Genomic DNA, 27,713 nt, shown 5'->3' with positions numbered 1-27,713 from the left:
TAAAAGTAAAATTTGTTTGTTTTTTAGTACTGACTTGTTTAATAACTGAATATACAAAGGGAAAAATTAAGAATTCAAATTAACAAAGCTGCTTATCTCATTCTGAATTTGAATTCTTGCCTCATTAAAATATTTAATAGCTATTTAAATAACATTTTATTTTAAAATATTAGCTATTTAAAATAAACATTATTTGGAAAGTTTATATTTAGTTACAAATGCTGCAGTTTGATACATATTCACACCATCATAAAACAACTTGTAAAAGGAGGCAATTTTATTTTTTTAAGTCAAAATATTAACTTTTTACAAATTAAACATAATAAAGCAATGGTTTTGAAGGTTTCAAAATAATGCACTCTCCATTGCAGTTATAAAATAGAAATAAATGATGCATACTAGTTAATACCATTTTAGCATAATAAACAGTGGAAAAGAAACACTATTAATGCCTTTAAAAACAGTTGTTCCCCAAAATTATGATTAAATATAACACCTTTCTTGGCATGTACATTTTAACAGTTTACAAAAGGGGTTAAAAATAAAAGACTTGCTAAATACCTCTTGTATAAAAGTACCTAATTTTGTTTTAGAAAAGCAATACATTTTACCGAAAGTTAGGAAAGCTTATAATAAGATACTATGCAAAAACAGAGGCCCAACATGCAACCGCTTACTCATGTAAGTAGATGAATAGAAGCAACTGAAGTGAATGTGATTACTCCCATGAATAAGGAATGCTTGCATAACGGTTTATAGGGCCAGGCTCTACAGACAAACCAGATAAGCTAATACACTTATTTATAGTCTTCTAAATACTGTATACGTCAGATTTTCATGTAGTATAAAAGCTAACAGTTGTAGCTTTTTGAACTGCAGATAATTGCACTTAAGTTACAGAAAGAGTCCCAGTTAAAAAAGACTTGTATATCTATCCAAAATAATACTGTATAGAGCAACAGAGAGAAGGTGGTTTTGTTTGAACTTTGATTATTTGGATTGTAAACTGATTGTAGCCTTAACTTTCTGATCAGTGGCATTTCCAGCTGTATGTTTTATTAAATTAACTATATCTTTTTCCTGTGAAATGCAGGAACATCAAAGGTAAATGCAGAAAAAGCAAACAGTGAAAGATAATTATTCTGAGAATTTCTACAATATTGCACTCCATCACACTGAAGTTATCAACTAGAATGCACCTGGTAAGGGGCTGATCCATCTTTGATTTTAGCTAATGGAATTAAGCCTGAAACTCAGTGAGTAATTGTGTGTTTCTCACTTGCAAAATCAGGCCCTAACTATATTTATGTTCAACTACAAAAACAAATCTGAAAATACAAACTCAATCTTACACTCTCAAAATAAATGGCAAGATCTAGGGTTTGTATATATGACTTTTTTTGGAAGATATGTACAAACAAATATGTTTATCACCAGAAAAAGTAGCAGGGCCCACTGAGTTACAGATTATGTATTTTAAATACATGCATGAGATTCCTTCCCCTCCCTGCTTTTAATAAGTTTTAGTTTTATAATGGAGCTTCAGAAAAATAGCTAATTGTTCACATTACATGAACCTCAGCAACAATAATACAGTCTCTGCCAGCCTGTAGTACACAGGTGGAATTGTGAACCGCTGATATACTACAGTTCACTATAGTCAGTGTTTTTGATAATTGCCAGTTCTAATGCACTGAGAGCAGATGCCTCAATATCTTTTTCTGACTCACCCTGAACTCTCTAGAATACGGTATAGTCTCTGCAGTATATTCCCATGTGCCTTGTCCAGTTCAGTTTTAAATTCTTGAAATGACAGGTTTCTGCCACTTGCTTTGCGCTCATATTTCACAAAATAACGTTAGAACATTTTTACTGTTGTTGATTACATGGAATACAAATACATGCAAGAGTCACACAATTAAAACTGTGTACTGAATTATGAACTAACTATAAGCAAGAGAGATGGAGTTGCAAATATTTATTGTACCCAGTGGTTTACTTTGATGTTCATTAGACTATCAAAAGAAGTAGATTAAGTTACTACTGGTCACAAAAGTATCTAAAACTGGATTAGATTCAGATCTGGCATTTACAACAATTTGGCGTACAACTGTGAAAGACTGGTCGACCCCCTAGCAAAATGCAGTGAAAATGGATTAAAGTAATTAGTAGTTATCCCTAATTTTCTGCGTTCCTACAAGAATAATTATTCTTAGCATAACAGTGGAACAGTTCATCTCTGCATACAGGTTGTCTTGTAAGGCTACCAAGGTCAGTAATGTCCAAGGCAATGTGCCAACTTCGTGTGAGTTGTGCAAATTAAAGTGACTTGGGCAGCTTGAAATAATTAAAAATGTTTCATTAAATATTTCAATAACTTTCTTGCTAACAAATAGGAAGTCCAGTTCTATTTATTAAGTGCACCAGCAAATATTTAATTATAAATCCACTGTTTTTATCAGCATTACACAAAAAATGCTTATGAAGTAAAAACAATCCTACACATACAATGAGGGAAAACAATACTGAAGTTACAGTGTATCCTAACTGAAACCTGTATCATTAAAAAGAAAAGAAGACAGATGGCCAAATTTTACTCATAGCTACACTGGTATGAATTCTGTTGATTAGAATTAGGCCAACACTTTAGTACTTGTCTAAAGATTGTTTTTGTAAGAGCACCTTTTATTGCTCACATTTTATAGTGAGATTTTTAATCCTCTTTTCTTGTGCATTTGGCTCATTGGTCAGATAAATCTGATAATATGGAAAATATTTAAGAGTTTTCTTTCCTCTCAAACTTTTTCTGTGGAAGTTTGGCTGGCAAGCTCAGATTTTTTGTCTAAGAAGCAAAGTGATTTAATTACTAGGACAATAATTAAGTAAGAACAAATGAGAATCTTATGGTGTTTCCCATTATGGTGATATGTCAGAAAATGTACAAGATGAAAAAAATTGAAAATATGAAACTATATTTAAGTAAGTATTCTGTTGTTTTACAGATATATTTCAATAAAATACATGACAGTTATCCATACTTCTCCCCCAAATTAACATCAGAAAAATCTGATTTGTCTTTCCCCAACATAAAGCTACTTATTTAACTAGAAAACATATTCCTCTAGGGGGCAACATTAAACAACAATTCAATTGCTATTGATGTGCCAAATGGGTATTACATTGTACTAGTTTTGTTTATTGAAATTTCATGCCAAAAGGATGTACATTTATTTATACTGAAAGATGATTTATGGCAAAGGGTGGCTGTTTATCATGGCAATAAATCTGCAAGTGCCATGGCAAAACAATATTGTAAGTTGTTTGTCATAGGAAGTGTTGAGAAGATTTAAATAAATACCATTTACTTTATAAGTGAATTGCATAACACAATGTAGTGGTGTGTAATAGCTGAAAACTCAAGCTCTACTACATGGTATGTAGAGACTATCTAAGTTCTGATCATGCATTTGAATCTCTCTGGAGGGAAGGGTTTGTCTGAACAGATCTAACTGCAGGATTGGGACCAAAATTTGTAAAATATCATGAAGGAACCTTGCTCCATCATGGGCTGATGCCAGTTTTATGTCATCTGTGTAACTACATACATTTGTCTGTGAGACTAAATAAAAACAAACAAAAAAGCAACCCTAAGGACAGGGTTTCTGTCATGGAACCTTTGGCCATAACAAATGTACAACCTTTTATAGTAGATAACCATGGTAATATAGCAGGCAGCTTAAAAATATGGAATATGCTTAGTAGATATTTTAGACATGGGTAGATTCCATCATTTTCAGTTTTAGCATGAAAATGACTTGTTTAGTTTAAAAGACATCAGACACCAAACATATGAAACTATAAAACGGAAAAGCTGACAAACATTTTATACTTTGGTTTGCGCATAAGAAATATTTCAGTTTTAACATTAGGAGAAAACATTCACAGATATTTTAAATATACAGAAGAAATAAATGTATCATCATTGTGTATACAAAAATGTCAGCATCTGTGAATGGATGAAAGAAAATAAAGTATGTAGTAACATGATTTCTTAATTTAACTTCCAGAAATAACTATCAAGGCTTGGGCAAAACTATTTTCAGTTTGGAATCAGACTGAGTTTTCTCCCAATCACTTTCTTAATTAGGAGAAACATTCTTCATTTAGCCTCCAAGTACAGGTTGAACTTCTCTAGTGTGACTCACTGTGGTCTGGCAACATCTGTGGTCCGGCATGATTTTAGTTAGTCGGTTGTCTGCTTATAGTGGGTTTGGCCAAGTTTCCCACCGTCCCATAAAGTTTGTTTACAGCCACCAGTCCTGGCTCTCAGTGTTCTGTGCTGTTATTCAGCAACTATCCTTAAATGCCTTCTAAGGGACCAGAAGGCAGTAGAAGTGCTAGTAATGATGCTAAGCATAAGCATGTTTTTTATGCTTTATCAACTTGTTTTCTTTTGCCAAAGCAGTAACAACAACACTTTGTTATGAAGAGAGCTGATAAGCCTTGGTTAGGCATAGGCTAATATATGGTTTATCAGTACAGTCAGACATTCTTAAGCAGCATTGCAAGCACTGGTCCATTTATTTGCCTCGGTGAAATAAAAATAGAGAAACCCACTCACTACAATATTGACCTTCTGTGGTTCGGCGAATTCTCTGGTTCGGCACTGGTCAAGTCCTGAGGGTGCTGGAGTAGAGAGCTCCAACCTGTAGGTGATTTCATCAGCTGCAAACTACAATTTCCCCAACAATCATTAGGTTGTGTAAAACGTTGTCAGTGGTTCTATCTCAGGCTCCCAATGTCTATATTCTGGTAGCACTGACCTGGAGTTTGCAATTATGTGAAATATTTTGAAAGGACAGAAGGTATCTTCCCTATGGGAAGATCTCCCAACACTAGGGCTACGTCTAGACTGGCCCCTTCTCCGGAAGAGGCATGCAAAGCAGGCAAGTCAGAATAGGGAAATCCGCGGGGGATTTAAATATCCCCCGCGGGATTTAAATAAACATGGCCGCCGCTTTTTTTCCGGCTTGGGGAAAAGCCGGAAAAGAGCGTCTAGACTGGCGCGATCCTCCGGAATAAAGCCCTTTTCCGGAGGATCTCTTATTCCTACTTGCAAGGAATAAGAGATCCTCCGGAAAAGGGCTTTATTCCGGAGGATCGCGCCAGTCTAGACGCTCTTTTCCGGCTTTTCCCCAAGCCGGAAAAAAAGCGGCGGCCATGTTTATTTAAATCCCGCGGGGGATATTTAAATCCCCCGCGGATTTCCCTATTCTGACTTGCCTGCTTTGCATGCCTCTTCCGGAGAAGGGGCCAGTCTAGACGTAGCCTAGTATAGCATTGATGCAGTCACTCCGTTGCTAGCATTAATTGTGCTACATTAATGCTAGACCAACAGTGAGAGATTTACATAAAATTCTGCATGGACTAGGTCAGACCAGGCAAATGGACTGGAACTCAGGCCAAGTCAATGCTGGCACTTTACAGCGCTCTAGCCTTCTGGCTCAGGGGTTTGAAAAAATACTCCTCTCCCCTCCCCTTGCACAGCAAGTTACAGTGCTGTAAAGCACCAGTGTGAACCGGGCTCCCAGCACCGTTAGCCACTCCCCTCACAGAGGTGGTTTACATAGAGCAGCACTCTGCCATGGCCACACTTTCACTTGAAAGCACTGGTGTGGCAGCAATGCCACAGCTGTGCTTCAAACTGTTAAGTGTAAACAAAATCAACAATTGGGCACTTATCATGATTGAAATGATAGGCAGAAGGGTGCAGCTCTCAAAGCAAGCATAGAGCTAGGACTGCCCCAAACAACAGGGAATGAAATAAATCACTCTAGCTTTAGAGCTTGTTTACTTTAGTGCACTAGAGTAGTATGATTTGTAAAGCTGTGGGCTATACTGTAAATGCCCCAATGTAGATCCTGTTGACATACTCTAAAAGATACCTAGGTTCATGCTAACATAGTCAAACAGGAAATGTTACAAATAATTAAAATGCATTTTTATTTGCTGGTTAAATTATAATCCCTTTTTCTTGACCGATTAATCTGAATTTTAATCAGTATAATTATAGAGAAAAGTAAAAAATACAGCGTACACCTTTATAGTCTTTATACAAAGGCAAGTAATACAAAACCAGAGTGGCTGACAAATATAAGAAATGAAGTTAACTGCATATTCCTGTGAAGTTTATGTAGTCCACAGCTCCTACCATGATAAGCTGTATGTCCATTTCTGGCATTAACACTCTCAGTTGTCTAGGAGGCTTTCCTAAATACATCTAGTAGAAATAATGCACTGACGCATTGATGCTAATTCATAGGCATCATTCTGAAACTTTCTACTATCTGTTTGGGGACTTTTATGGAGCACCATCTCGCACTGAGCATGCTGCTTTCATTCTTTTTGTATTCTCACATCAACATAAGCTTGCATGTGCCCAGTAGACTCAATGGAATAATGGCCTAAACACAAGGCTTGTATCAACACAAAAAGCAGCATAGGCACAAAACTGTGATGATGCCTCTTTCTTTATCCTTTAGTTCCACTGTGCTACTAAGAAGTGCATTGGGAGGTGCACAGAGATCAAAGGATTGCAGTGCTTTGCTGTGCATCCTTTTCCTTTCAGAGTCAACTCTTCTCAGTCCAATCTACAGCTTCTTCCAAGATGTCAATACCTCCCTTCCCCAGCTATTTGACTCTGTACAGCTAGGTATGCAGCTGCTGCTCCCATCCAGGACCAGCGTATTTGATGGATGGGCAATCACTCTTTTAGGTTTCACCAATCTGCCTTGCTACCTTACTACTCTTGCTCCTGCACCTACTGCCTGGGTCTTGACATTTTGGTTAATTAGGCTTTACCTAAGGGAGGAAATAGGGTCAACCTGTTTACCAATATATCTAAGTTTTGTCTGACCACTTTTCAATGTCATTGGCATTTACAGTGAAGCCCTCTCCTCATCCCACAAAGAGCAACCATTAGCTTTCTGGATGTTCTCATTTCTTCAAGAACAGAATGGAGCTGGTCAAAGACAACTTTCAGAATGGGATTCAGAATGTCACTCAGTTCACATGGTATTTTTGAGTGACTGTGTGATATACACTCAGCCTGAGTTCAAACTCATTTACAGCACAGAGAGAGAGGGGTATGGGGGAAAGGGGATTGATGAAGGAGGAGTATGTAGATCAAATTATACAATGTTCAGAAAATAAGCCCCACCAACTGAGGTAATTGAACACTATTTCATACTGTAAGTTCTTCCAAGTTTTGGGAACACCCATGTGGCACTTTTAATTAATCTCTTGCTTTAGAAAAGACTTTAGCAGCGTTCTTGCTATTCACTGAGCCTAAGATAGCAATTAAAAAAAAAGTTTGTTTGGCAGATGAGATTTCCCAGGTTCTCTGGGTTCTGCAGTAACAAAGACGGACTCCTCAGCAAGACTCTTCAAACTCTTTAGCCACATAACCAAGAAGATTAAATGTATGTTTCTTCCAGAGTTTTGTCATTAGTAGTTGAAGCATGCACAGATAGCCTAGTTCATTATAGTTAGTCAAAAATGTATTATTTCCATCAGGGTAGGAGCCTGTAGCAGCGAATGGGGTTGGGCAAGCTGAAAGTCCTTTCACTCGGTCGGATGACAAATGATTCTTTCCTTCATTTCTAGGGCTGCATTCTTCTTTTCTTTTTTACTTTCAGCCATGCTTTTTCATCCTTTTAGTGAGTGGGCAACAGAAATGCAGAGTTGAAAGTCAAATTTAGAAGGATCTCCATCCTCCATGCTTTTAGGCACACTAGGCAACAATTTGTCTCAGTACTGTTAGTTCACACAGAAGCATTAGCAGCAAATACCATTATTTCTGTCCACTGCAGCTTGTTTGTATATAAACTCCCAATGTTGTCATGCATGTCCTATGGGCTTGAGAAACTTCAGAACATGTTGAAAGTCCATAAATGACAGCATCCAGTATAAAAAAGATCAATATATTACTGTTGATTTTTTTTACAAAAATTAAAAAAGTTAAAATATGTCACACTATTTACATACTTTAAGCTTCATGCTTAGAGATCACTGAAAAAAAACAGACAGACATTTTATTCACAAACACACTCATTCATCGCAAAGTAGTTAATTATTGTTAATACAGTAAGAATTAGCCCTAAATGCTTCAGCATAGAATTAAATACAGTTCCCCTTAAAGGCCCTGCCCACATTTTAACTGAGTTTGTAACCAGCTAGTGATGTGGTCAGCTCTTAAGTTTATATCCCCACATCACATGGTTAAAATCTGGTTAATAACTGCAGCATTGCCAGACTGTTAGTCTGGGACTTGCTTCTCTGTCTGTAACGGATTTACAGTACTGTCCTTTGGCGGTACAGAGAAAATGCCTTAACCATACCCCACATAATTAGTTTGGGCAGTCCTGCTCCATAGCTCTCTGGGCACTATCCCAGGATGCACTATCTTGTGTGCTCCTGATGTTCTTCCCTGGGTGCATCTACGCTGCAGGGCTTAACTCGAAATAAGCTATGCAAACTGAGCTACATCAGTTGTATGTCTTACTTCAAAATAGGGGGTGTCTATACAGCACTTATTTAAAAATAGAGCACTCTTCCTCCAACTTCCCTTATTCCTTGTACAAGGAGGGTTACAGGAGTCGGAGTAAGAAGTCCTCTAGCTTGACATTATTTCGATATAGCCCCGGTTATTTCAAAATAGTGTGGTAGTGTAGACATACCCTGTCTGTATGCATTAGGGTGCTTTATCTCCACTACTGAGGCACTATGAAATAGCTGTCCAGATTTTCCTAGAATGCTCTGATACACACTTTCAGGTATGGACACACAAATCGGAAAGCAGAAATACTCTTGGGTGAGGGGTTTGGCAGTACCACCTGGCTTCAAGTTGCAATAACAAGTACATTGCTTCTGCTTTCAGCACCATCACTATATAAAAATTGTTCCAGCACCCCTGTCCGGTATGAAGCCAATTGATTTGTAACTTGGTTAAAGAGCCTAAAAATTCGACCTGGTTTCAGAATCATGGCTAAAAGCTTAAGTATGGGCAGGGCCTAACAGAGAACTGTAAAGCTAGAATGGAAATTAAGTTAAACCCAGATTTCTTGAGTCAAGCACCTTCACTAATAAAGTGGCAAGGAACATTCAGCAAAGAAGCTTTCACTGTTCCCAATTCATTAAAGCTACCCCTGATGGTAAGTTCACAAGCACAGTGGCATCCTTGAAAACTGTGGCATCTTTGCTGTCATAAAAAGCCACTAAAAAGCTATATTCTCAAGTAATTTGTGGTTACTGAGGATGACATCAAGAGAATTGGGAAAAATAATTTTAATACATTTATTTGAATCTTATTGGTGAGGAAGCTTTCAGCATAATTCCTATTCTGCACTACCTTGGGTTAGAGTGAGGCACATTTATTCCAAAAATTTGGGCTTAACTTAGTTTTCATTTGTGCAGAACAACTGAAACATTTAATTTTTAACATTTTATTATATTTACAAAATGGATTATGTATGCATCCTATAAACGTAACCTTCCACTCTCTGGGCCAGTTTAGCTGTTTGGTGGTACAAATATTAGTCTGTGTAATTTAGGCCACTTGGATGCATAAACATCTAAGTGTGCCCATAAATCTGGTACAAAGAGATATAACTTGCCCAAACCTGCAAACTGAGTAGCTTTTTTTCACATAGATGTTTCCATTAACCTAAATGCAAGCTACCCATATTAATCAAGTTACTAAACTGATTAAGTAACGATGAACATGACTGGATCCCTAAAATGCAAGCGTAAAAATGGAGCCCTGGGGAAGCCAAGTCTGAAGTCAAAAAACAACTTTAGCACTCTATGGACAAGATTTATGAGGAAGGTATTCAACAACTGCAAGCTATGGAATTTTATCCACTTCCTCTGTAGCATCTGATTCTACTATTGTAAGAGACAGACTACAGCGGTTCTGCTCTGATGCAGTATGGCAATTTCTACATAAGGTACGTTCTCCATTGCAGTTTACGCGAAGTTCTGAAACACAAATAAAAAAGAAAACTGCAACTGAATTCAAACCACTGACAAAGCAGGGAACTTCACTCTACCTTGTGCCAACATCCCGGTACAGGCAGTCCATCTGGTCCCTGAAAAAAATCAATTCACAGGTATCATTTCTGTTGGAAGTTACCTAAGTGTCATGCTGAAAAAAATTCAGGCCATGATGCAGGATTCAACAGCACAATTGATAATGAAGGATTCTAATTACCATGCAAAAACGTATATTGTATATAAATAAAAATACATAGGCAAGAGAAACAGTGTATTAGGAGTAATAAAAAACTGGACTCATAATGAATTAATTTCACAACCTGATTTAAAAGGCTGTGGTTTACACAAGTACAGATGGAGGGAATTTTGCAGGAGCACAGCTTTTGGTGGTTTGCTTGTTTTAGGGCAGCAGTTCCCAGCTACCAGGCCACGGACTTCTGGCTGCTGGACCGTGGCAACTCTGGGGGTTGGGGTTGGGGTACACAGCCCAGTGCCTCCTCTCCTGCCACAGCTATTGGGAGAGGCATGTCCTGCCCCATCTCTCTCAACCAGCCAGAGCCGGGGAGGGAGAGGGGGCGGGCTCTCCTCTTGGACATGGAAGAGCAGTTTGCTGTGCATTGGGAGGGCCATGTGGAACCCAGCACGGCAGCCTTAGAGCAGCCATGATCCCGGCAGCGGCACTCAGCTGGCAGCTGGGAGACAGTGCAGAGCTAGGTGAGGGGGGTGGGGCAGGCACTGGGGGCTCCAAGGGCAGGGCTAGTCCTGGAGGGTCTGGGGGTGGGGCTGGCTCTAAGAGGTGGGGGGCTGACATTGGGGGGCACTGGGGCATCCAGGGTGGGGAGCTGGCATTGGGGAGCTCTGGGGGTGGGAGGCTGACACTTAGGGGGTTGTGTGAAGGGGACTCGGCGGCCAGTGGCTGGCACTGGGGGATAGTGGAGGGCTCTAGTGGTTAGGGCTGGCCCTGAAGGACTCTGGGGGCTGAAGCTTTCGGCAGACAGGTAACATGTTATTTGCATATTCATTATCTGCATAATGAATGGGTTTGCTGGTCCCCAGTTTAAAAAAGGATGGGAACCACTGTTTTAGGCTTTATTTTTTTTAATAACATCTCAATTTGTTTTAGTCTGATCCTACAACACTTAATCCCCTTTGAGAAGTCTTGCGTTGGTCCACTGATTTCAGTGAGATTTCTCTTAGGCTACATCTATACTGCACTCTTCTTGAGCAAAAGCATATGCCAATGATGCATGGATTAGCATATTGCCATGCTTCATTTGCATAGTTAATTAGGTGCTGTTTTTGCGCAAGAAGCTTTTGCACAAAAAGGAGCCATCTACACAGCTCCTTTTGGTGCAAAAGCCTCTTGCGCAAAAAGGCCCCTAATTAATTATGCAAATGAAGCATGGCAATGTGCTAATCCATGCTTCATTTGCATAGGCTTTTGTGCAAGAAGAGTGCAGTATAGACATAGCCTTAGATTGTAAACTCTCTGGGGCAGGGTCCATCATTTTATTCTGTTTTTGTCTACCACTTAACACACCAGAGTAGGGATATAAAATCCTGTGTAATTGGCTAATCCGTTAAACATTGTTTAACTCGTTAAAAGGGATATGAGTCGGGGGGGGGGGGGGCTACCCACTACTGGGCTGGAGCACTCTCCTCCTTCCTTCCCCTCCGCCCGCCCGTTGCAGACAGGGGCTGGGCTGTCATTAGCTGGGCTGAAGCAGCCCCCTGTCTGTAGCAGGTGGGGTGCTGCTCCAGCACCCACCAGTTAACCTTAACCGATAAGCCTTACCCGTTAAAGGTGTGAGGCTTACTGGTTAACTGGTTAAACATTCACGGGTCTTGGTCCATGCCATTACAGTAATATGAATAATGATGACACATGGGAGTAGTAACAGAGTATTCAGCAAGAGCACAAGTAAAAAGATTGGGCCTTTTATGCTTAGTTACTGACACACAGAGGTATCAGAGTGCCATGGACATGGGAAAGTTGGTAAAATTTGGTTATAGTTGGGGGGGGGGGAACTCTCCAGTTCAAAGCCACATTGGAAGAGATAGCAGATTAAACCACCTACTCAATTTCTGGGGCTGGATTTTTAAAGCGCATAAGGCAAGTGTGTGTATGTCTGCACATTTAAATACTGTGTATGTATGTGCAACTTGGTTGTTCACACAAGTCGGTGAAAAGGTAACTAATTAGCTATTGTGTTTGCAGATACCAGCTTTGCATGCATAGTTACAGTAACTGTGGTACATATAAGTGAAAAATGCACATGGACTTTGGGCCGCTCCTTTTAAAAAACAGGTCCCTACTTCCTAACATTTCCTAGCCTATTATTTATATTTTGTATTATCTTTTATAAGTTAAGGTAACCTTACCTAGTTAACTTGCTAGTGTAACAGATGGCAAGTGACACCGTCCCATTATTATTCTTGTCACGATACACAGGGCATGCTACAATAACACATCTTTTATCATATAATTACAGAGAGAGAGAACATGGTCAGTGTTCTCACTGCCACCATATGCAATTTTGAATTTCTGATTAAGTACCTTGGAAAGAGAACACTTTGTCAAACCACTTGAATACCTATTTGCTAGAGGTCATGTAAATTCTTGCCCTCTGCTGCAGGGGGTACAATATGATGGGAGGAGTGTGGTGGATTGGACTAGGAACCCAGTTCTTATATCCAGACGTCCATCAGTCAAAGCCAATCCTGAGCCCACTCTGTCTTGCCCTATACCTTCTGCTGGCAAGATGCCATGGGGTTGAAATATGACCTATTCTCCCTCCTTGACTCTAAAGTATAGATTGAACCTCTCCAGTCCAGCACTCTGTCTGGCAACATCTGTGGTCCTGCATGAGTTTAGTGAGCCAGATGTCCACTTATCATGGGAGTGGCCAAGTTTCCCACGGTTCCATAAACTTTGTTTATAGCCACCAGTCCTGGCTCTCAGTGTTTTGTGCTGTTATTTAGCTCTAGTTTACCCCTAAAAGTCTTCTAAGAGCCCAGTAAGCAGTGGACGTGCTGGTAATGCTGCTAGACAATATTGATCTCTCATGGTTTGGCAAATTCTCTGGTTCAGCACCGGTCAGGTCCTGAGGGTGCCAGACTAGAGAGGGTTCAACCTGTAAAGTCACCATCTTGTCCCAGATAGGAACTTTTCATTAAAATATACAACTTATATGTTTATTTTGGAAATAATAATATTCACCTGCATTTATGTAGCACCTTTCCCCCCAAAGAATCCCAAAGTGCTTTACACACTTAAAAAATAGTTTGCAAACACTGCCCAGAGAGCATGCTATCTGCACATGACCTGAGACCTGTCAATAGTACCCAGCAATGTGATGCAGCAGGTCAGGAAGAGCAGGCTGACAGCTACTCAAATAAAGGGTCTTTTGAAACCATGATGTATAGGTTAATCCACATGCATAGTAATTAGGAAATGGAAATACTGTATCAGCAGGTGTATCTACTGTCTACATACAGAAGAAACAAGATTCCATATACAGTGCCATTAAAATCTTGATATTTTACTAGTACTACACCCTCAGTATTTACCGGTATTGAAGTATTCCCTGAAATTAAAATGGGATATACCTTTGTAAATAAAACTACTCTGAGGGAAATGTCAAGAGTTCACTGGGTTCCCCTGTATGTATTTGGTTTCCTTGATATATGTAAGAACCCATTTAATTTTGTGGAAGAATGATTGTATACTGCCCCTTTGTTTTTTGAAAGAAGAACACTGATCGGCTAAACATGCATTATTTTCTATGTTTTTTACAACAAGCTCCTTCAGTTGGCCATGCAGAGTCACTTTACACAGCACAGACATGCACACATCTTTTCACATAATCTTTGCACTTTAACCTGTTGACAGCTAATATGTGAACTCAATTCTGACACAGCAAATGCTCTTTCAGTGCATGGCCTGTCAGTGTACCGCTATAACCACCAACGGCTCGATGTCAGGATGGCGGTCGGTTTCTGGATGGCGGAGTGCCCCAAGGTTCGGTTCTAGGATTGGTTTTGTTCAACATCTTTATTAATGACCTGGATGAGGGGATGGATTGCACCCTCAGCAAGTTCACAGATGACACTAAGCTAGGGGGAGAGGTGGATATGCTGGAGGGTAGGGAGAGGATCCAGAGTGACCTGGACAGATTAGAGGATTGGACCAAAAGAAATCTGATGAGTTTCAACAAGGACAAGTGTAGAGTCCTGCCCTTGGGACGGAAGAATCCCAAGCATAGTTACAGGCTGGGGACCGAATGGCTAAGTAGCAGTTGTGTAGAAAAGGACCTGGGGATTACAGTGAATGAGAAGCTGGATATTAGTCAACAGTATGGGGTGCATTAGGAGGAGCATTGCCAACAGATCCAGGGAAGTGATTATTTCCCTTTTTTCAGCTCTGGTGAGGCCACATCTGGAATATTGTGTGCAGTTCTGGGCCCGCTGTGACAGACCCGGCAGGGTCCGCACTTACCCAGGGCGGAGGACCACTCCCCCCCCCCCAGTGCCAGACGGGCAGGCAGACGGCCCGGGAGGCCGTGACAACCCCGGTTGGGCGGAGACGCGACGCGGGGAAAGGCGCCCAGCCCCGCGGTTGGGAGGGCGGGGCCAGGATCAGCTGCAGCAGGCGGGCCGGGAGTCTGAGCAGCGTGCCAGCCATACGGGGTTGCGCAGGGCCAGGGGTGGAGTGGCAAGCCCCGGCCCTTATGCCGTGGAGCGGAAGGACGCCCAGGGGGGCGGGGCCAGCTTCCCCGGCATCCTTGCCCGGGCCTCTTGAAAAGCGGCTGAGCAGGGCGGCTAGGGGTGGCACCAGGAGGAGCTGCCGCCCACCTAGCAAGCAGGCTGGGATCCCCCCCATTGGAGGACAAGAGAGCCGGCACAGGAACCCCCAGGACGGCAGCTGGAGGGGGCCGACGGTTCAGGCGGGGTAAGTGCCTCAGACAGATACGCCGGCAGGGCGGCTGTGAGTGGGGAGTGGAAGGAGCCCGGGGCAAGGCCCTTCTGGCGCCCGTGGACATTGAGTTATGGGGATAGTCCCCACCTGTCGTGGGAGGAACGCCACCGTTGTTCCCCCACTTAGGGCCCCGGACTAGGACCCAGTGGAGAGGGTGGGCCCGGGTCCCCCACACCTTGCCCCTTCACCCACAGCCCCAGCCCACCCACTAAACCCCATCGTAAGCCCGCCCCGCGACTCGACGGGCACAGGGCAACCAAGACTGCGAAGTGAGACGCTTGATACTCATCATCCCCTTCCGGAGAGGACCTTTCCTCAGGACGGACCGCCGGAAGTTCCCTTCCCCCACCCCTGTCCTACCAGATCCAGGGACCCCCCCAACAGGGCAGGGCAGTGAGTTCGCCGAACCCCGGTCCGGACGCACGGCCAGGTGATAGCACTCAGGTTCCCTTACCCAGAGGGACGAACCCCGGGACAGTCACACATTAACCCTAGACGGTGGGTCCGCTGAACCCCCCTGCCCTGTCGGGAGGGGGCGCTCACACCCGCAGAAAGCCGTCACACCCCCCACTATAGAAAGGATGTGAATGCATTGGAGAGAGTCCAGCAGAGGGCGACCAAACTGATTAGGGGGCTGGAGCACATGACCTATGAGGAGAGACTGCGGGATTTGGGTTTGTTTAGTCTGCAGAAGAGACGAGTGAGGGGGGATTTGATAGCAGCCTTCATCTTCCTGAAGGCAGGTTCCAAAGAGGATGGAGAAAGGCTGTTCATAGTAGTGATGGATGGCAGAACAAGAAGCAATGGTCTCAAGTTACAGTGGGAGAGATCTAGGTTGGATATTAGGAAAAACTATTTCACTAGGAAGGTGGTGAAGCACAGGAATGGGTTACTTAGGGAGGTGGTGGAATCTCCATTCCTAGAGGTTTTTAAGTCTTGGCTTGACAAAGCCCTGGCTGGGTTGATTTAGTTTGGATTGGTCCTGCCTTGGACCGGGGGCTGGACTTGATGACCTCCTGAGTCTCTTCCAGCTCTTTGATTCTAAGTACAAATCGGCTCTGAATCTAATGTGTTTTTCCCTCTCTTCTTATGGAAGTGCACTCACATATCCATCATGAAAGGGCTTTGCAGCTTCAGAAACAATTGCACACAAGAGCCATGCAAGAAAAGCAAAGCGAAGAGATACTATACCAAAGAGCAGGGTGTGCTCAACCCATTCAGGCCTGGTAAGCCTGGCTCCCCTTTATCGCCTTTAATATTACGATCTCCCTGTTTGAAAATGAACTGCTTGTTGAGATTGGTGAAGGACACAGAACAAAGTTACTTAGACATCATTTCATCAGCAAAAGAAAGAAAATGGGTTCAAATTACTATAAAACTATTTTTGACGACACAAGAATAGCAAATTCAACTAGACACAATCAACATTGTCATCAGACAAGAATCTTATAACTTTGTAAGAGCAAAGCTAAAACCAAGGAAGTAAAATAATTTGACACACAAAGAGATGATGTATAGAAAGCCAAAATGAATTATAGATGCTGGTATAGCTTATGCCAGTGTCCTGAATAAAATAAGATATACCAGCAAAAACATTGCATCTGCATTAAAGCTTATGCCAGCACAGTTATGTTGGTCAGTTGTAGGCTGAAGGAAGAAAAAAAATCAGATGCGACTGATAGCTATGTTGGCAAAAGTTTTAAGTATAGATCAGGCCTAAAATCATTTATTGTAGCTTGTTTAAAGTAAGTTCTCCAAAGTAGATCAGTGTCTGGAGTACGTTATGAAATGAGGAGGGATGTTAAGAAGTGGGTATTTAACTAATCTTGTAGTCGATAGAATTCTTATCAACTACACGATTAGTTGAAGGGAAAGGTGCTCAGTCCCAGCTGGCACTGGGTCTGGGAACTACCCCCGCTGCGTCTCTGCATTTTAAATGTAGTAAGACCTGGGTGTGGGGGGGCAGGCAGCTGGCTCCTACTATATTTAAACTGCAGTGCCACAGTGAGGCTAGGTCCCGGACCCTGTGCCAGCCGGTGTCACGCCAGATCCAGAAGCTGCTACCAGAGCAGCCTCTGTCTGTGGCTAGCTTGGACTCGCTGTGGGCAGAGGCTGCTTCGTAGCAGCCTCCCGTGCCCACCCCCCCCCCCCCAGTGTTGCTGCCTCTAATAGAGATAGCAACGCGGGGGTGGAGGGAGGGCAGGTGGCACCGTGAAGACGGTGCTGGGGAAACTGGCTTTTAAGCTGGCTCCCCCCAGCTCCTGCTTCCTCCTCCTTGCTGCCTCTAATACAGAGGCAGCAAGGTGGGGGAAAATGCGAGTAGTCGACCTGACTACCTGAATACTTACTTTCATCCCTGGAAATAATATGACTTTAATAATAATAGTCACTTTCATCCATAAATCTCAAAGCATTTTACTAAGACACAGCCATTTTAGAGGTCTGAAGAAAACAGTAGTTTAGAAAAGGACTACCTTGATCAAGAAGAGCTCTGTGTAGCTTCAGAGCTTATCTCTTTCACCAACAGTGGTCGGTCCAATACAAGATATTGCCCACCTGCCTACCTTGGCATAAAAGAGAATCTCACTAGGCCCTATCGAATGCATACGAACCTCTGGAAACATACATGGTAAGTTTGATTAATGTTGGTGTGAGGAAGTGCAGAAGGGAGAGCCTGTCATCCCAGGGGTTAAAAGAAAGCCTTTGGGCCCAAGTAGCCCCACCCCTCTTTACCTGCAGTCAATGCCAGGCCTGGGGAGAGGAGAAAAGGAAGGAACTCTACTCAGTGGCTGAGGAGCAAGGAGGCAGGACAGCAGTCTACAGGACGCAAACCAGAGCCTGTCTGCTTAGCAGCCATGGGAACAAATAAGCCACCCCCTTTATGGGAAAAGGGAGGAACCTATTGAGAAGCACCAGCTAAGGGGAATCTGGACTCTTGGGCCACGCCCCAAACTTAAAGACTTGACTAGGCAGTGTGTTCCTTGGCCAGGAGCACTAGCGGCTGGGGGCCCACGCCCCACTCTTCGCCTGCTCACTCTGCAACCTAGCCACTAGGCTACACAGCCCCAAGGACCCGGTTACAGTTAGTCTCTAAAACCCAGCAGTTCTGAGGAACTGGAAGGAAGATTCTCTGATTCACTCTCAACCAGTCCCAGTTGCTCTCTGAGGAGAGACAGCTCTTTAGTACTAGTCACAGTCCCACTTCGAACAGTTGTCAGAGAGACCACTCAACAGCATGCCTCCTCCCTGAACTCCCTGACATCTCAGGGAATACACAGTGAAAAGGTATCCCTTGGGCATGCAGCACAACATGCCACAACTCTCACACCAGCCCTAAAACATAGAGCATGAGTCATCCTTATTTCACAGGAAAGTGTGTCTAATTGTAATCTGAGTTAATTTATAAATAGAGAAATCTGGACTGCAATCAACTATCAATCTTACCAAGGAAAAGAAATAAAAATGAGGGCCAAATGCAACCCCACATAAGTAATCTTTGGTGACTTCAGGAATGAATTTGACTCAATATCTAATCTCACAGTACCATTTTGTCTTCCAAAGCCCCCAGATGCTCAATATCAGAGCAGAGATGTACTGGGGTGAAACCACTCACCACTCTTTTAAAAGGAGGAACTGTCTACCGCACATCTTTGTTTGATTTTTAAATATACTGAGAAGGTCTTTAACACAAGGTCCTTATCTCTATTACTGCATCCAGTCCTTGTCTAGCAAGTAAAGGATCATTACAGTGAGCGATATGTCTTGAGTACTGATATCTCAGCAGTGCAAATGGAAAGAATCACACACACAAAAAAACCCAAAACCAAAAAAACCAGCAACAGTTTCTGACCTAGTGCAAAATAACTGAGCTGTCAAACAGAGACCTCCAACAGATAGGGTGTGTCTAGACTACAGGGTTTTGTTGACAAAAGTGGACTTTTGTCGACAAAACTATACCTGCGTCAACACTACTGCCGAGTTCTGTCGGCATAACGTCGACAGAACTTGGCAGTTTTGTCGACAGCGGTAAACCTCATTCTACGAGGAATAATGCTTTTTGTCGACAGAGTTCTGTCGACAGAAAGCGTTATTACACTGTCCTTTGCGTCTACACTCTCATGTCGACAAAGCAGCTTGCTTTGTCGACAGAACTGGATGTAGTCTAGATGCTCTGTTGACAGAAGCTGTCAACAGTATGTCAACAAAGCCTCTGTCGACAAAAGCCTGTAGTCTAGATGTACCCATAGAATCCAGAGAAAAGTGTCATGAATAGTCTTGGTGCCATGGAATCTAAGGCAAAGCTTTCCTCCTCCGTAAAACAATCACCTACCACTGGACAAGGCTGATCCAACCCTGGTGGGCCTGGTTCTCCTTTTTGCCCCTTGGCTCCTTTTCTACCAGGTATTCCTCTTTCTCCCTGTTGACACAATAGAAAGATTAAACCATGCTTGACACAGAAGGATGACAGTTCAATATTAATGTAAGACCTCCAACTATTACCATTTTAGGCCTTGTCCACAGAGCGATTCACAGTGGTGCAGATACACCGAGGTCGTTACACTGATGCAAACGCATCATTGGAACCAGTCAGAAATGTTCTAATGGGATGAGGTTGTGTTGGAAAATGTTGATTCATCAAAATCTAAAAGTTGGTTTTTGAAGCATTTCCTTTGAAAATAAGGTAAGATTCTGGTTTTCCGGGGGAGGGGCTGGGACAGGGCAACACACGGTTCAGATGTCAGTAGTGGAAGGGGGGACCAGCCCCTTCCAGCTGCTGAGATGCTGCTCTCCAGCTCTGCCCAGTGGCTGCTTGAAAGAGCCTGGGTGGGGAGGTGACTTCCATTCCCTGCCAGGGCTCAGGTACTGCGGTCCCTAGAGCAGTGATTGGGAGGGACTGGTGTTAAAAGTGGCTCCCTCCTGCTCTTCACCTGGGCTCCTGCTCTCTGGGGAGAGTGACAGAGTGTGCTGGGAGGGGGAAGACATGGCACGGCCTCGCCGCTCCATGCAGGGTCCGTAAGGTGGGGACAGTGCATTGGCCACAGGGCTGGTGCAGGGTGAGGCGGGGGTGGAGCACTGGAAGAAGAGGTGGAAATCTGGAAGATGGCAGCTATGCCCAGCTCTACCCAAATGTAGATACATTGCTCTGAAGTAAAGAGGGCTTCACACGAGTGAAATGCTGGAGTAAACCACATCAGTGTAGGCTTTGCTTTACATTGCTGCAGTGCAAATGTCTTTGTGGTGGACGCAGGCCAGGCAGCAGTTAATTTAGGGACAATAACAGGTTAGAAATGTTTAATCAATTCCCATTCACTTTAGTCAGTGAAACCATTCGTGCATAAAACCAACAAGATAATATTTATACTTTGAACAACTGTCCTTACCTGGCTTACAAGTGCCATGGATCTGTGCATTAGAAAGAGTTTTAAAGCACCGATGGCTAGAACCTGAGATGCTGATTCAGTTTTCACTGGATCTTCACTTGTGCAAGATACCACTGAAGCCAGAACTTTAGGATCTGATCCCTAATTTACCTTTTTCATCATGGATTAGGGGTTTTTTTTAGTTTGTTTTTTACTTCTTGCAGTTTGGTCAGTAAAAGATTAGACTATGTCTGTTTCATTCTTTAGTTCTCGTGCACTAGGACACAGGGCTGCAAAATTTGTGAGCAGTGACTACAGGTGAAGTTATTGAAAACATTTCTATAATGTATTATATATATAGAATAAAAAAAGCTTTTGTGTATATCTGTGCATATTGATACACACAAAAATTAAATTTCATAATAAACTTTGGGCAAATTTCTCCCATTTACATTGTTTTAACCTTGCTGGCTTGGGTTGCCATCACTGAGGACAGAATCTGGCCCTTTGTGACAAGAAAAGATATAAACTATACTGACCTTCTCTCCCCTTTCACTTTTATCTCCTTTCTCTCCTCGTAGACCTGGGAAACCCTATCAAGAGGATTTTAAATATGAGAAAGGTATTTGTAAGGTTAGTTCCAAACAACTCCATCAAATGCATCCTAGCCCAGAAGGTCAATTAGAAAGAATCCACATATTTTACACACAAATATCTGTGGCTGATTTCTTTGGGGGAAAGTTCATGGTTTAATATACCTTCATGGTATTGTATCCTCTGGACAGGGATTTTGATGTTACATTCTGATGTTACATTCTGATACATGTTAGTCTGATACATTCTTAATGGACTTGTAATTCCACATCCAGCCATTAGGTGGCATCCTATTAATCTGTGGCATAGCTACAGCTGTGGGGCATGAAGTGGAGCATTCTAATGGCTATACTGCAAATAGTGTGTTATAGGCAGGGGCGGCCCGTAAGCATAGGCAGACTCAGCGGTCGCCTAAGGCACCGCCGGCCCGGGGCACCCGATGATGATGTCACAGGGCGCCCAGGCACCTGATTATTACGTCATGGCCATTGATGGCCGTGCAGGCGGGTGGCACCGATCGCGCGTTCTGACTGGGGCGCCAGCTGCCGCAGCCGGCCTCGGGCCACTCCTGGTTATAGGAAATCTACTTCCCATCCACCAAGTCACTCCTCTGGGCACATCAGATTTAATTGAAAATGAGAGAAAAAGTGTTTGCTTTATTGCCTATATGAAAATAGGATTTTTTAAAATTTTTAAAAAAGCCATCCATTTTATAATGTTTGATGTTCCTTAGATGCCATAATTAAAATAATGTATCACTACTTACATCTAATCCTGGCTCCCCTGGCTTGCCCTGGAGTTATATAAAAAAAAGTAGAAGAAAAGATACCATGTTAAGTGTCTCTCCTATGTAAACTTACAACTATTTGGCAAAATAACTATGTGAACTCTGTCTTGTAGTTTTGTTGGGATTCAATATAAATGTATATAACTAATGTTTAAGCAAACAATGGCTGGAGAAAATTAAAGGGAAATTATTTTTTTGCCTCTCTGAGAGGCAAATGAGTTTTTATTGTTGTTGACAATAATTCTTTAGAAGGCAGCTGATTGTTTCCAGATGATTGCATGGAGACTGTGGACAAGCTAAGTTGGATCATTTAGAACTGTGGTGTCCAACACACTAGCCACTAGCCACATGTGGTTATTAGGCTGGTTGTGTGTGGCTAGTCCGCTATAGAAGTAGCTACTATAGTACTACTCTTCTGGCTACTGCTTCAAAACTGGTTGGACACCATGGATTTAGAATCTTCTGTGTTTGACAAAAGTAGGTCAGAATTATCCTTGGTGTAACTCTATTGACTTCCAATTCATAGGAAGAGATTGAGAAAGAGATAGAGAATAATAGGGTGGCTTGGAACTGTGACCTAAACTAACTAGATATATTCTAGCTAATAAGGGAAGAGGTCACAGAATACAGTAGCACATGCATATAGATTTCTGGAAAAGCAAGTTTGGGGGGATTAAGAAATCTAGCGAGATAGGTGTAATGGGAGAAAGCATTAATATCTATTCAGTTGGAAGGTGGCAGGAGAATTTTAAAGACACTGTAAATACAGCACAGCTGATCATAGACTGCTTTGAAAAAGAAGAAATCCAGTAAATTAACCTCCGTGGATTTATACCAGAGATGTATTTGGTTCAGTAAGTCTATGATTGTCTTTATTTTTTTTAAATATATGAATGTCCTGGAGAACATGGCCATCTCAGAAGACTTAGATGATATCATTTGTGTCACATACATCTACTAGGATAGTGTTTCCCAATTTTATTTGGCCATGGAACCCTTTAAAAAAGCCGCCAGGGAAAAATGGTCGACCGAAAAAAAAAAAAAACCAACAACCCCACAAGGGGGAAAAACTGTCAAGCAAAGAAAAAAAAAAAAAAAAAAAAAAATCAAATCAACAACAACACAAAAACACGCCAGCCTGCCCCTAAGACTGTGGCCACCAGTGGCCCCCTTGAAAATGGTGGCCCTGGGCAACCACCAGCTTGCCCACCCCTCAGACCGCCTCGGGGAGGTGGGAGTGATCAGGTTCTCGCGGAACCCTTACTTTCACTTTGTGGAACCCTGGGGTTCCGCAGAGCATTATTTGGGAAACATTGTCCTAGAAGAATAAAAAAAATATGTGCAAAAGAAAAACTGGAGGGAGGTGAAGGGGCTTATTCTGTGTTGTGCTGCTCCAGAACACATTTGGCTTTCCTTTCTGTCTTATGGACAGGCTCCATAGATGGAGCACTACTCAGCCTATAATGTCTCTGATCAGATATCTATTTGCTAAATTTAAGGCCTTTCTGAATATATGTACTTGGGCATTCATTTAATAGAAACCCAGTGATAGCTGAGAACTCTATGGCTGACAATCTACTTCTCAGCAAAAATAGACTTTTTACAATCAAAATAGTAATGTAGCCTATAATTAGGGCATATGTGCCTCAACTTGAGAGTCCGAGAAGGAATTCTCTTCACCACATTAGCTAATTGGCTTTGGAGATGGCTGCCAAAGCAGACTGCAGAGTGGATTTTAAATTAATGTTATATTTTTGCCTCAAATTAAAAATGGTATTAAAGCAGTGGTATGCCCTTAAAGGTTGATTTCATTCGATTATGAAGTTTCACTATCCAACAATTCCATAGGAACCTAGGATTTCCTGTGTGTCACCATGCTGTATGCCATGGTTGCTCTGAGCTTCAAAGAAATAGCAAGGATAGAACTCAAATCCTGTGCTCCCAAAACACAAGCCTCTGCTACTTGAGCTAATGGACTACCTGTTTTCTGTTAATATATAGGGCATATGACTCTCAGTTTTGCAATTCTGATTATACCCAGGATTATATATTGCCTACACACTCTAGCCCAGGGTTTTCCAACCTATGGGTTGGGACTCAAATATGGGTCGCCATTACATTTCAAAAGGGTCACCAAGTGTCTCCCCAGGTGGCTCTGCTCCCTCTCACCCCCCCCCCCCATTTTTGAAATGCCTTGGGTCACAAAGGCTTCCTGAGTTGTTAAAATGGGTCCCCCTCTGGAAAAGGTTGGGAACTGCTCCTCTAGCCAGTTCATTATTCCTATATTTTATCTTCCCTTTTTCTACTCAATTATTACCTTCTCCCCTTTGGTGCCTGGTAAGCCAATAAGTCCTGGAGGACCAGCAGGGCCCTAAAAAGAAAAGCAAGCTATCATAAGGATTTGAAAAACTGCTGCAAAAGGTCTTTTTCAGCAAAAATACAAGCTAGCAGATTGTACACATACAAACTGAGCTACTCACAGGTGGCCCAGTGTCACCAATTCCCCCTTTCTCACCACCGTCACCTTTTTCTCCCTTTGCACCATCCAAGCCCTGCATGAAAAGATAATGACAAATACCAAGGAGAGACAATGAACATGACATAGAGTTGACTGGGTAAGCCATATATCTGCTGAGTCAATTCTTTTCTCATATACTCTGGTCAAATTGCCATTGAAGGCCAGATGAATTGTACCAGTGTGATTAAGGACAAGTCAGGACCAATGTAAAAATGAATTGCATTATCTAGGATCAGGGTTACAATGCTTGGACAAGGTAAAAGCCAGCTCCAACTCCATCTTCAAGACAGAATCAATACCTCTGTGGTCTATCTAAAGTTTATCTCCCTGCAAATGTATAGTATTTTGCATTCATATATACAGGTGGACAGTAAGTTTTCTTGAATCCATCACATGAGAAGTATTTGAAACTAAAACATATGGGCTGTGTCTACATTGGCCCCTATTCCGTAATAGGGATGGTAATGTAGCACTTTGGAATAGGCAAATCCGCGGGGGATTTAAATATCCCCCGCGGCATTTGCATTAACATGGCTGCCGCTTTTTTCCGGCTTGTAGATAAGCCGGAGAAAAGTGCCAGTCTGGATGCGATCCTCCGGAAAATAAGCTCTTTTCCGGAGGATCTCTTATTCCTACTTTTACTTATCTACAAGCCGGAAAAAGCGGCAGCCATGTTAATGCAAATGCCGCGGGGGATATTTAAATCCCTTGCGGATTTGCCTATTCCAAAGTGCTACATTTGCATCCCTATTACGGAATAGGGGCCAATGTAGACACAGCCATGGGGTTGGGAAACTGTATACATCACGTGTTCTGTGCAAACAAAATAACAAAGAGGATTCAAGTTCATAAGTCCATTTGGAGGAAATATTGCTGATACAATATAGGCCTATTTTTCATAAAAGTTGAGCTCCTGTGCTGCAGCTGAAGTCAATGAATGTTTTTGATGCTCAGCACCTCTAAAACCCAGGCCTTGTTTGATCATGGCCCTTACTTTGTGTTCTCTCTTGGTTACACACTAGCAGCCTCAAAGTACTGTGTGGCAAGCACTTAATTTATTGACTCACCTTAGGACCTGGGATTCCTTGAGGACCCTGTAGGGAAGATAAGGGTGTATTTGAAAAAAAAATCTATGCCAATTAGATATAATCAGATACAATTCCCCAATCATTTTTCATGTTAGGCCCACAAATCAGCCTTTGGCAGTGATGTATTTATATAATTATTTAATCTCAAACGTTTCTTTTGAAGGCAAAGGGTAGTTTTGTCTCTTCTAGATCAACTTAGTAAGAATGAAAAATAATTTGTTGCATGACTTAAAACATCCTTTGAAATTAACTTTGGATAAAGATCACTGCAAAAGGCTTTCTGACAAGGGAAAATTATAAAGCATACTGCTGCATAACTTACAGCTAGTGATGTGAGGTGAGAATATTCTCTGGAGAATATTCTCCGAGAACGGAGAATATTCTGAGAATATTCTCCAAAAGATTATTTCCTGAGAATTTTTGAGAAATTTCTTATTTTTCATTTTCTCTTGAAATAATATATTGTATTCAACTTTTAAAACACCCTGAATGTTAAAGAGCTTTCTTGGTCATTCAAGATAGTTTGAGAACATTATAGAATGTTCCAGAATGTTATGGAACTTTCTAGAACATTCATGAGTCAGGAATTCTGACTGTTATGGAACTTTCTGGAAGCATCACAGAAAGTATATAAAGAGGCAATAACACATTTATTCTCTTTTGTGAAAGGTGTAATTGTGTTTTCATCAGTATGAAAAGAAGAACTAAGTCTAAAAGTGATGTGTGGGATTATTTTTTTCATAAAACAGTTAAAGACAAAGTGGTATATGAATGTAAGTACTGCAAGGCTGAATACATCAGAAATGTGACAAGGATGAGAAAACATATTTCCAATTATTTGAAGACTCCTGCTTACATCAAGGAAAAGGCAACAAAATTCTCAGAGTTCAGAAGCAGATCACCTCAACCATCAACTGCATCAACATCTATAGAACACTGTGATAGTGCTAGTGAATTTACATCACCATCTTCCACATCTAGTTCAGCCAAGGTGTGTGACTCTATAAGTCACTACTTTGATTCTATGAACGAAACTGAAAACAAAGTTTTGGATGAATTTTTTGCACAAGCTATATTCTCATCGGGATCGTCTCCTTCACTGGTTGAAAACAAAGATTGGATTACTTTCATGCAAAAATTAAGACTATCTTACAAGATGCCATCCAGGTACACACTTTCTCACAAACTTTTGGAAGCTGAATATCAACGTGTTGATGCTTTTATAAAAACAAAAATTGCTAAAACCTCTTCTCTTGCACTGCAGTGTGATGCTTGGAGCAACCGAAGAAATGAATTTATTATATCAACACCACAACCAGTGTTTTACAAGACAGTGGCAATTGATGTTGAACGCCATACTGCTGAGTATATGGCATTCCGTATGGAAGAAATAATGACAGAAATAGGCACTGAAAAATTTGGTGCCATTGTCACTGATAATGCTGCAGCAATGGTGAAATCTTTATCAATGCTTAATGAAAAATACAATCACATTACTATGTACACTTGTGTTGCTCATAAACTAAATTTGTTAATTGGTGACATCAGAAACTTAAAATCTGTTCAAGAAACTGAAGCTCCCTGTAAAACTATTGTGAAGGAAATTAACAAATCGCAAGTTTTACAAGCTCATTTTACTGCATTTCAAAAAGAGAAAAAACAAACTTGTGCACTTAAATTGCTAGTTAAAACTAGGTGGGGTTCCATTTTATATTGTTTGAAAAGCTTATTGAAATTAAAAAAAATGTCTTAAAATGCCTTGCTGTTCATGAAGATTTACAGACTAAACTGAGCAAGTGTACCAGGAATACAATCCTGGATGAAGATGTATTTTGGGTACAGGTCCAAAAACTGCATGCACTGATAAATCCTGTTGTTAAATAGATTATGCTGCTTGAATCAGATCAGCCAAAAATGAGCAAAGTTCCTGAATGTTTCAGGGAATTAAGCGATCATTTTGATAGGCTACTTCCCGAAAGTCACTTACCAAACAAGAAAAAACAGGATGTAATGAAAAGTTTTGAAAAAAGAAAAGATATGGCTCTAAAAGACATTCACTATGCTGCAAATATTCTAAATCCAAAATTCAATGGTGAGTGCCTTACTAAAAATTAACAAATACAAGGAACTGAATTCATCGATAAATTAGTCACAAGAATGTATGGCACTGATCACTCAGCAAAAGTCATTGCAGAGCTTGCAAAGTATCGTGCTAAAGAAGGTTTTTTTGGAAAATCATATGTAACAAAATCAGCTGACTCAGTAGATGCAGTAACATGGTGGAAAGGTATTTGCTATGGATCAAAATTAGGGAAAGCAGCAATCAACATATTGA

General features: G+C 41.6%; 1 protein-coding gene across 1 annotated transcript in view; it reads right to left on the bottom strand.

Annotated features, from left to right (window-relative positions):
- Positions 1-5,986: 5,986 nt before the first annotated feature.
- The window catches only part of COL23A1 (collagen type XXIII alpha 1 chain), a 394,193-nt gene continuing 372,466 nt past the window's right edge, over positions 5,987-27,713 (bottom strand). The window contains exons 22-30 of the mRNA XM_089769470.1: positions 25,358-25,384; positions 24,253-24,324; positions 24,090-24,143; positions 21,752-21,778; positions 20,931-20,984; positions 19,362-19,448; positions 16,223-16,300; positions 10,110-10,148; positions 5,987-7,712 (exon numbers count right to left, since the gene is read on the bottom strand). Coding sequence (XP_089625596.1) covers positions 7,662-7,712; positions 10,110-10,148; positions 16,223-16,300; positions 19,362-19,448; positions 20,931-20,984; positions 21,752-21,778; positions 24,090-24,143; positions 24,253-24,324; positions 25,358-25,384 — 489 coding nt within the window. The 3' untranslated portion in view covers positions 5,987-7,661. The remainder of the gene's footprint in view (positions 7,713-10,109; positions 10,149-16,222; positions 16,301-19,361; positions 19,449-20,930; positions 20,985-21,751; positions 21,779-24,089; positions 24,144-24,252; positions 24,325-25,357; positions 25,385-27,713) is intronic.

This window comes from Pelodiscus sinensis, chromosome 16 (genome assembly GCF_052426305.1).
Source record: "Pelodiscus sinensis isolate ZL-2025 chromosome 16, ASM5242630v1, whole genome shotgun sequence".
In the NCBI taxonomy this organism is placed as follows: Eukaryota; Metazoa; Chordata; order Testudines; family Trionychidae; genus Pelodiscus; species Pelodiscus sinensis.
The sequence above is the reverse complement of the archived record's forward strand: the minus strand, read 5'-3'. Positions and strand labels throughout refer to the sequence as shown.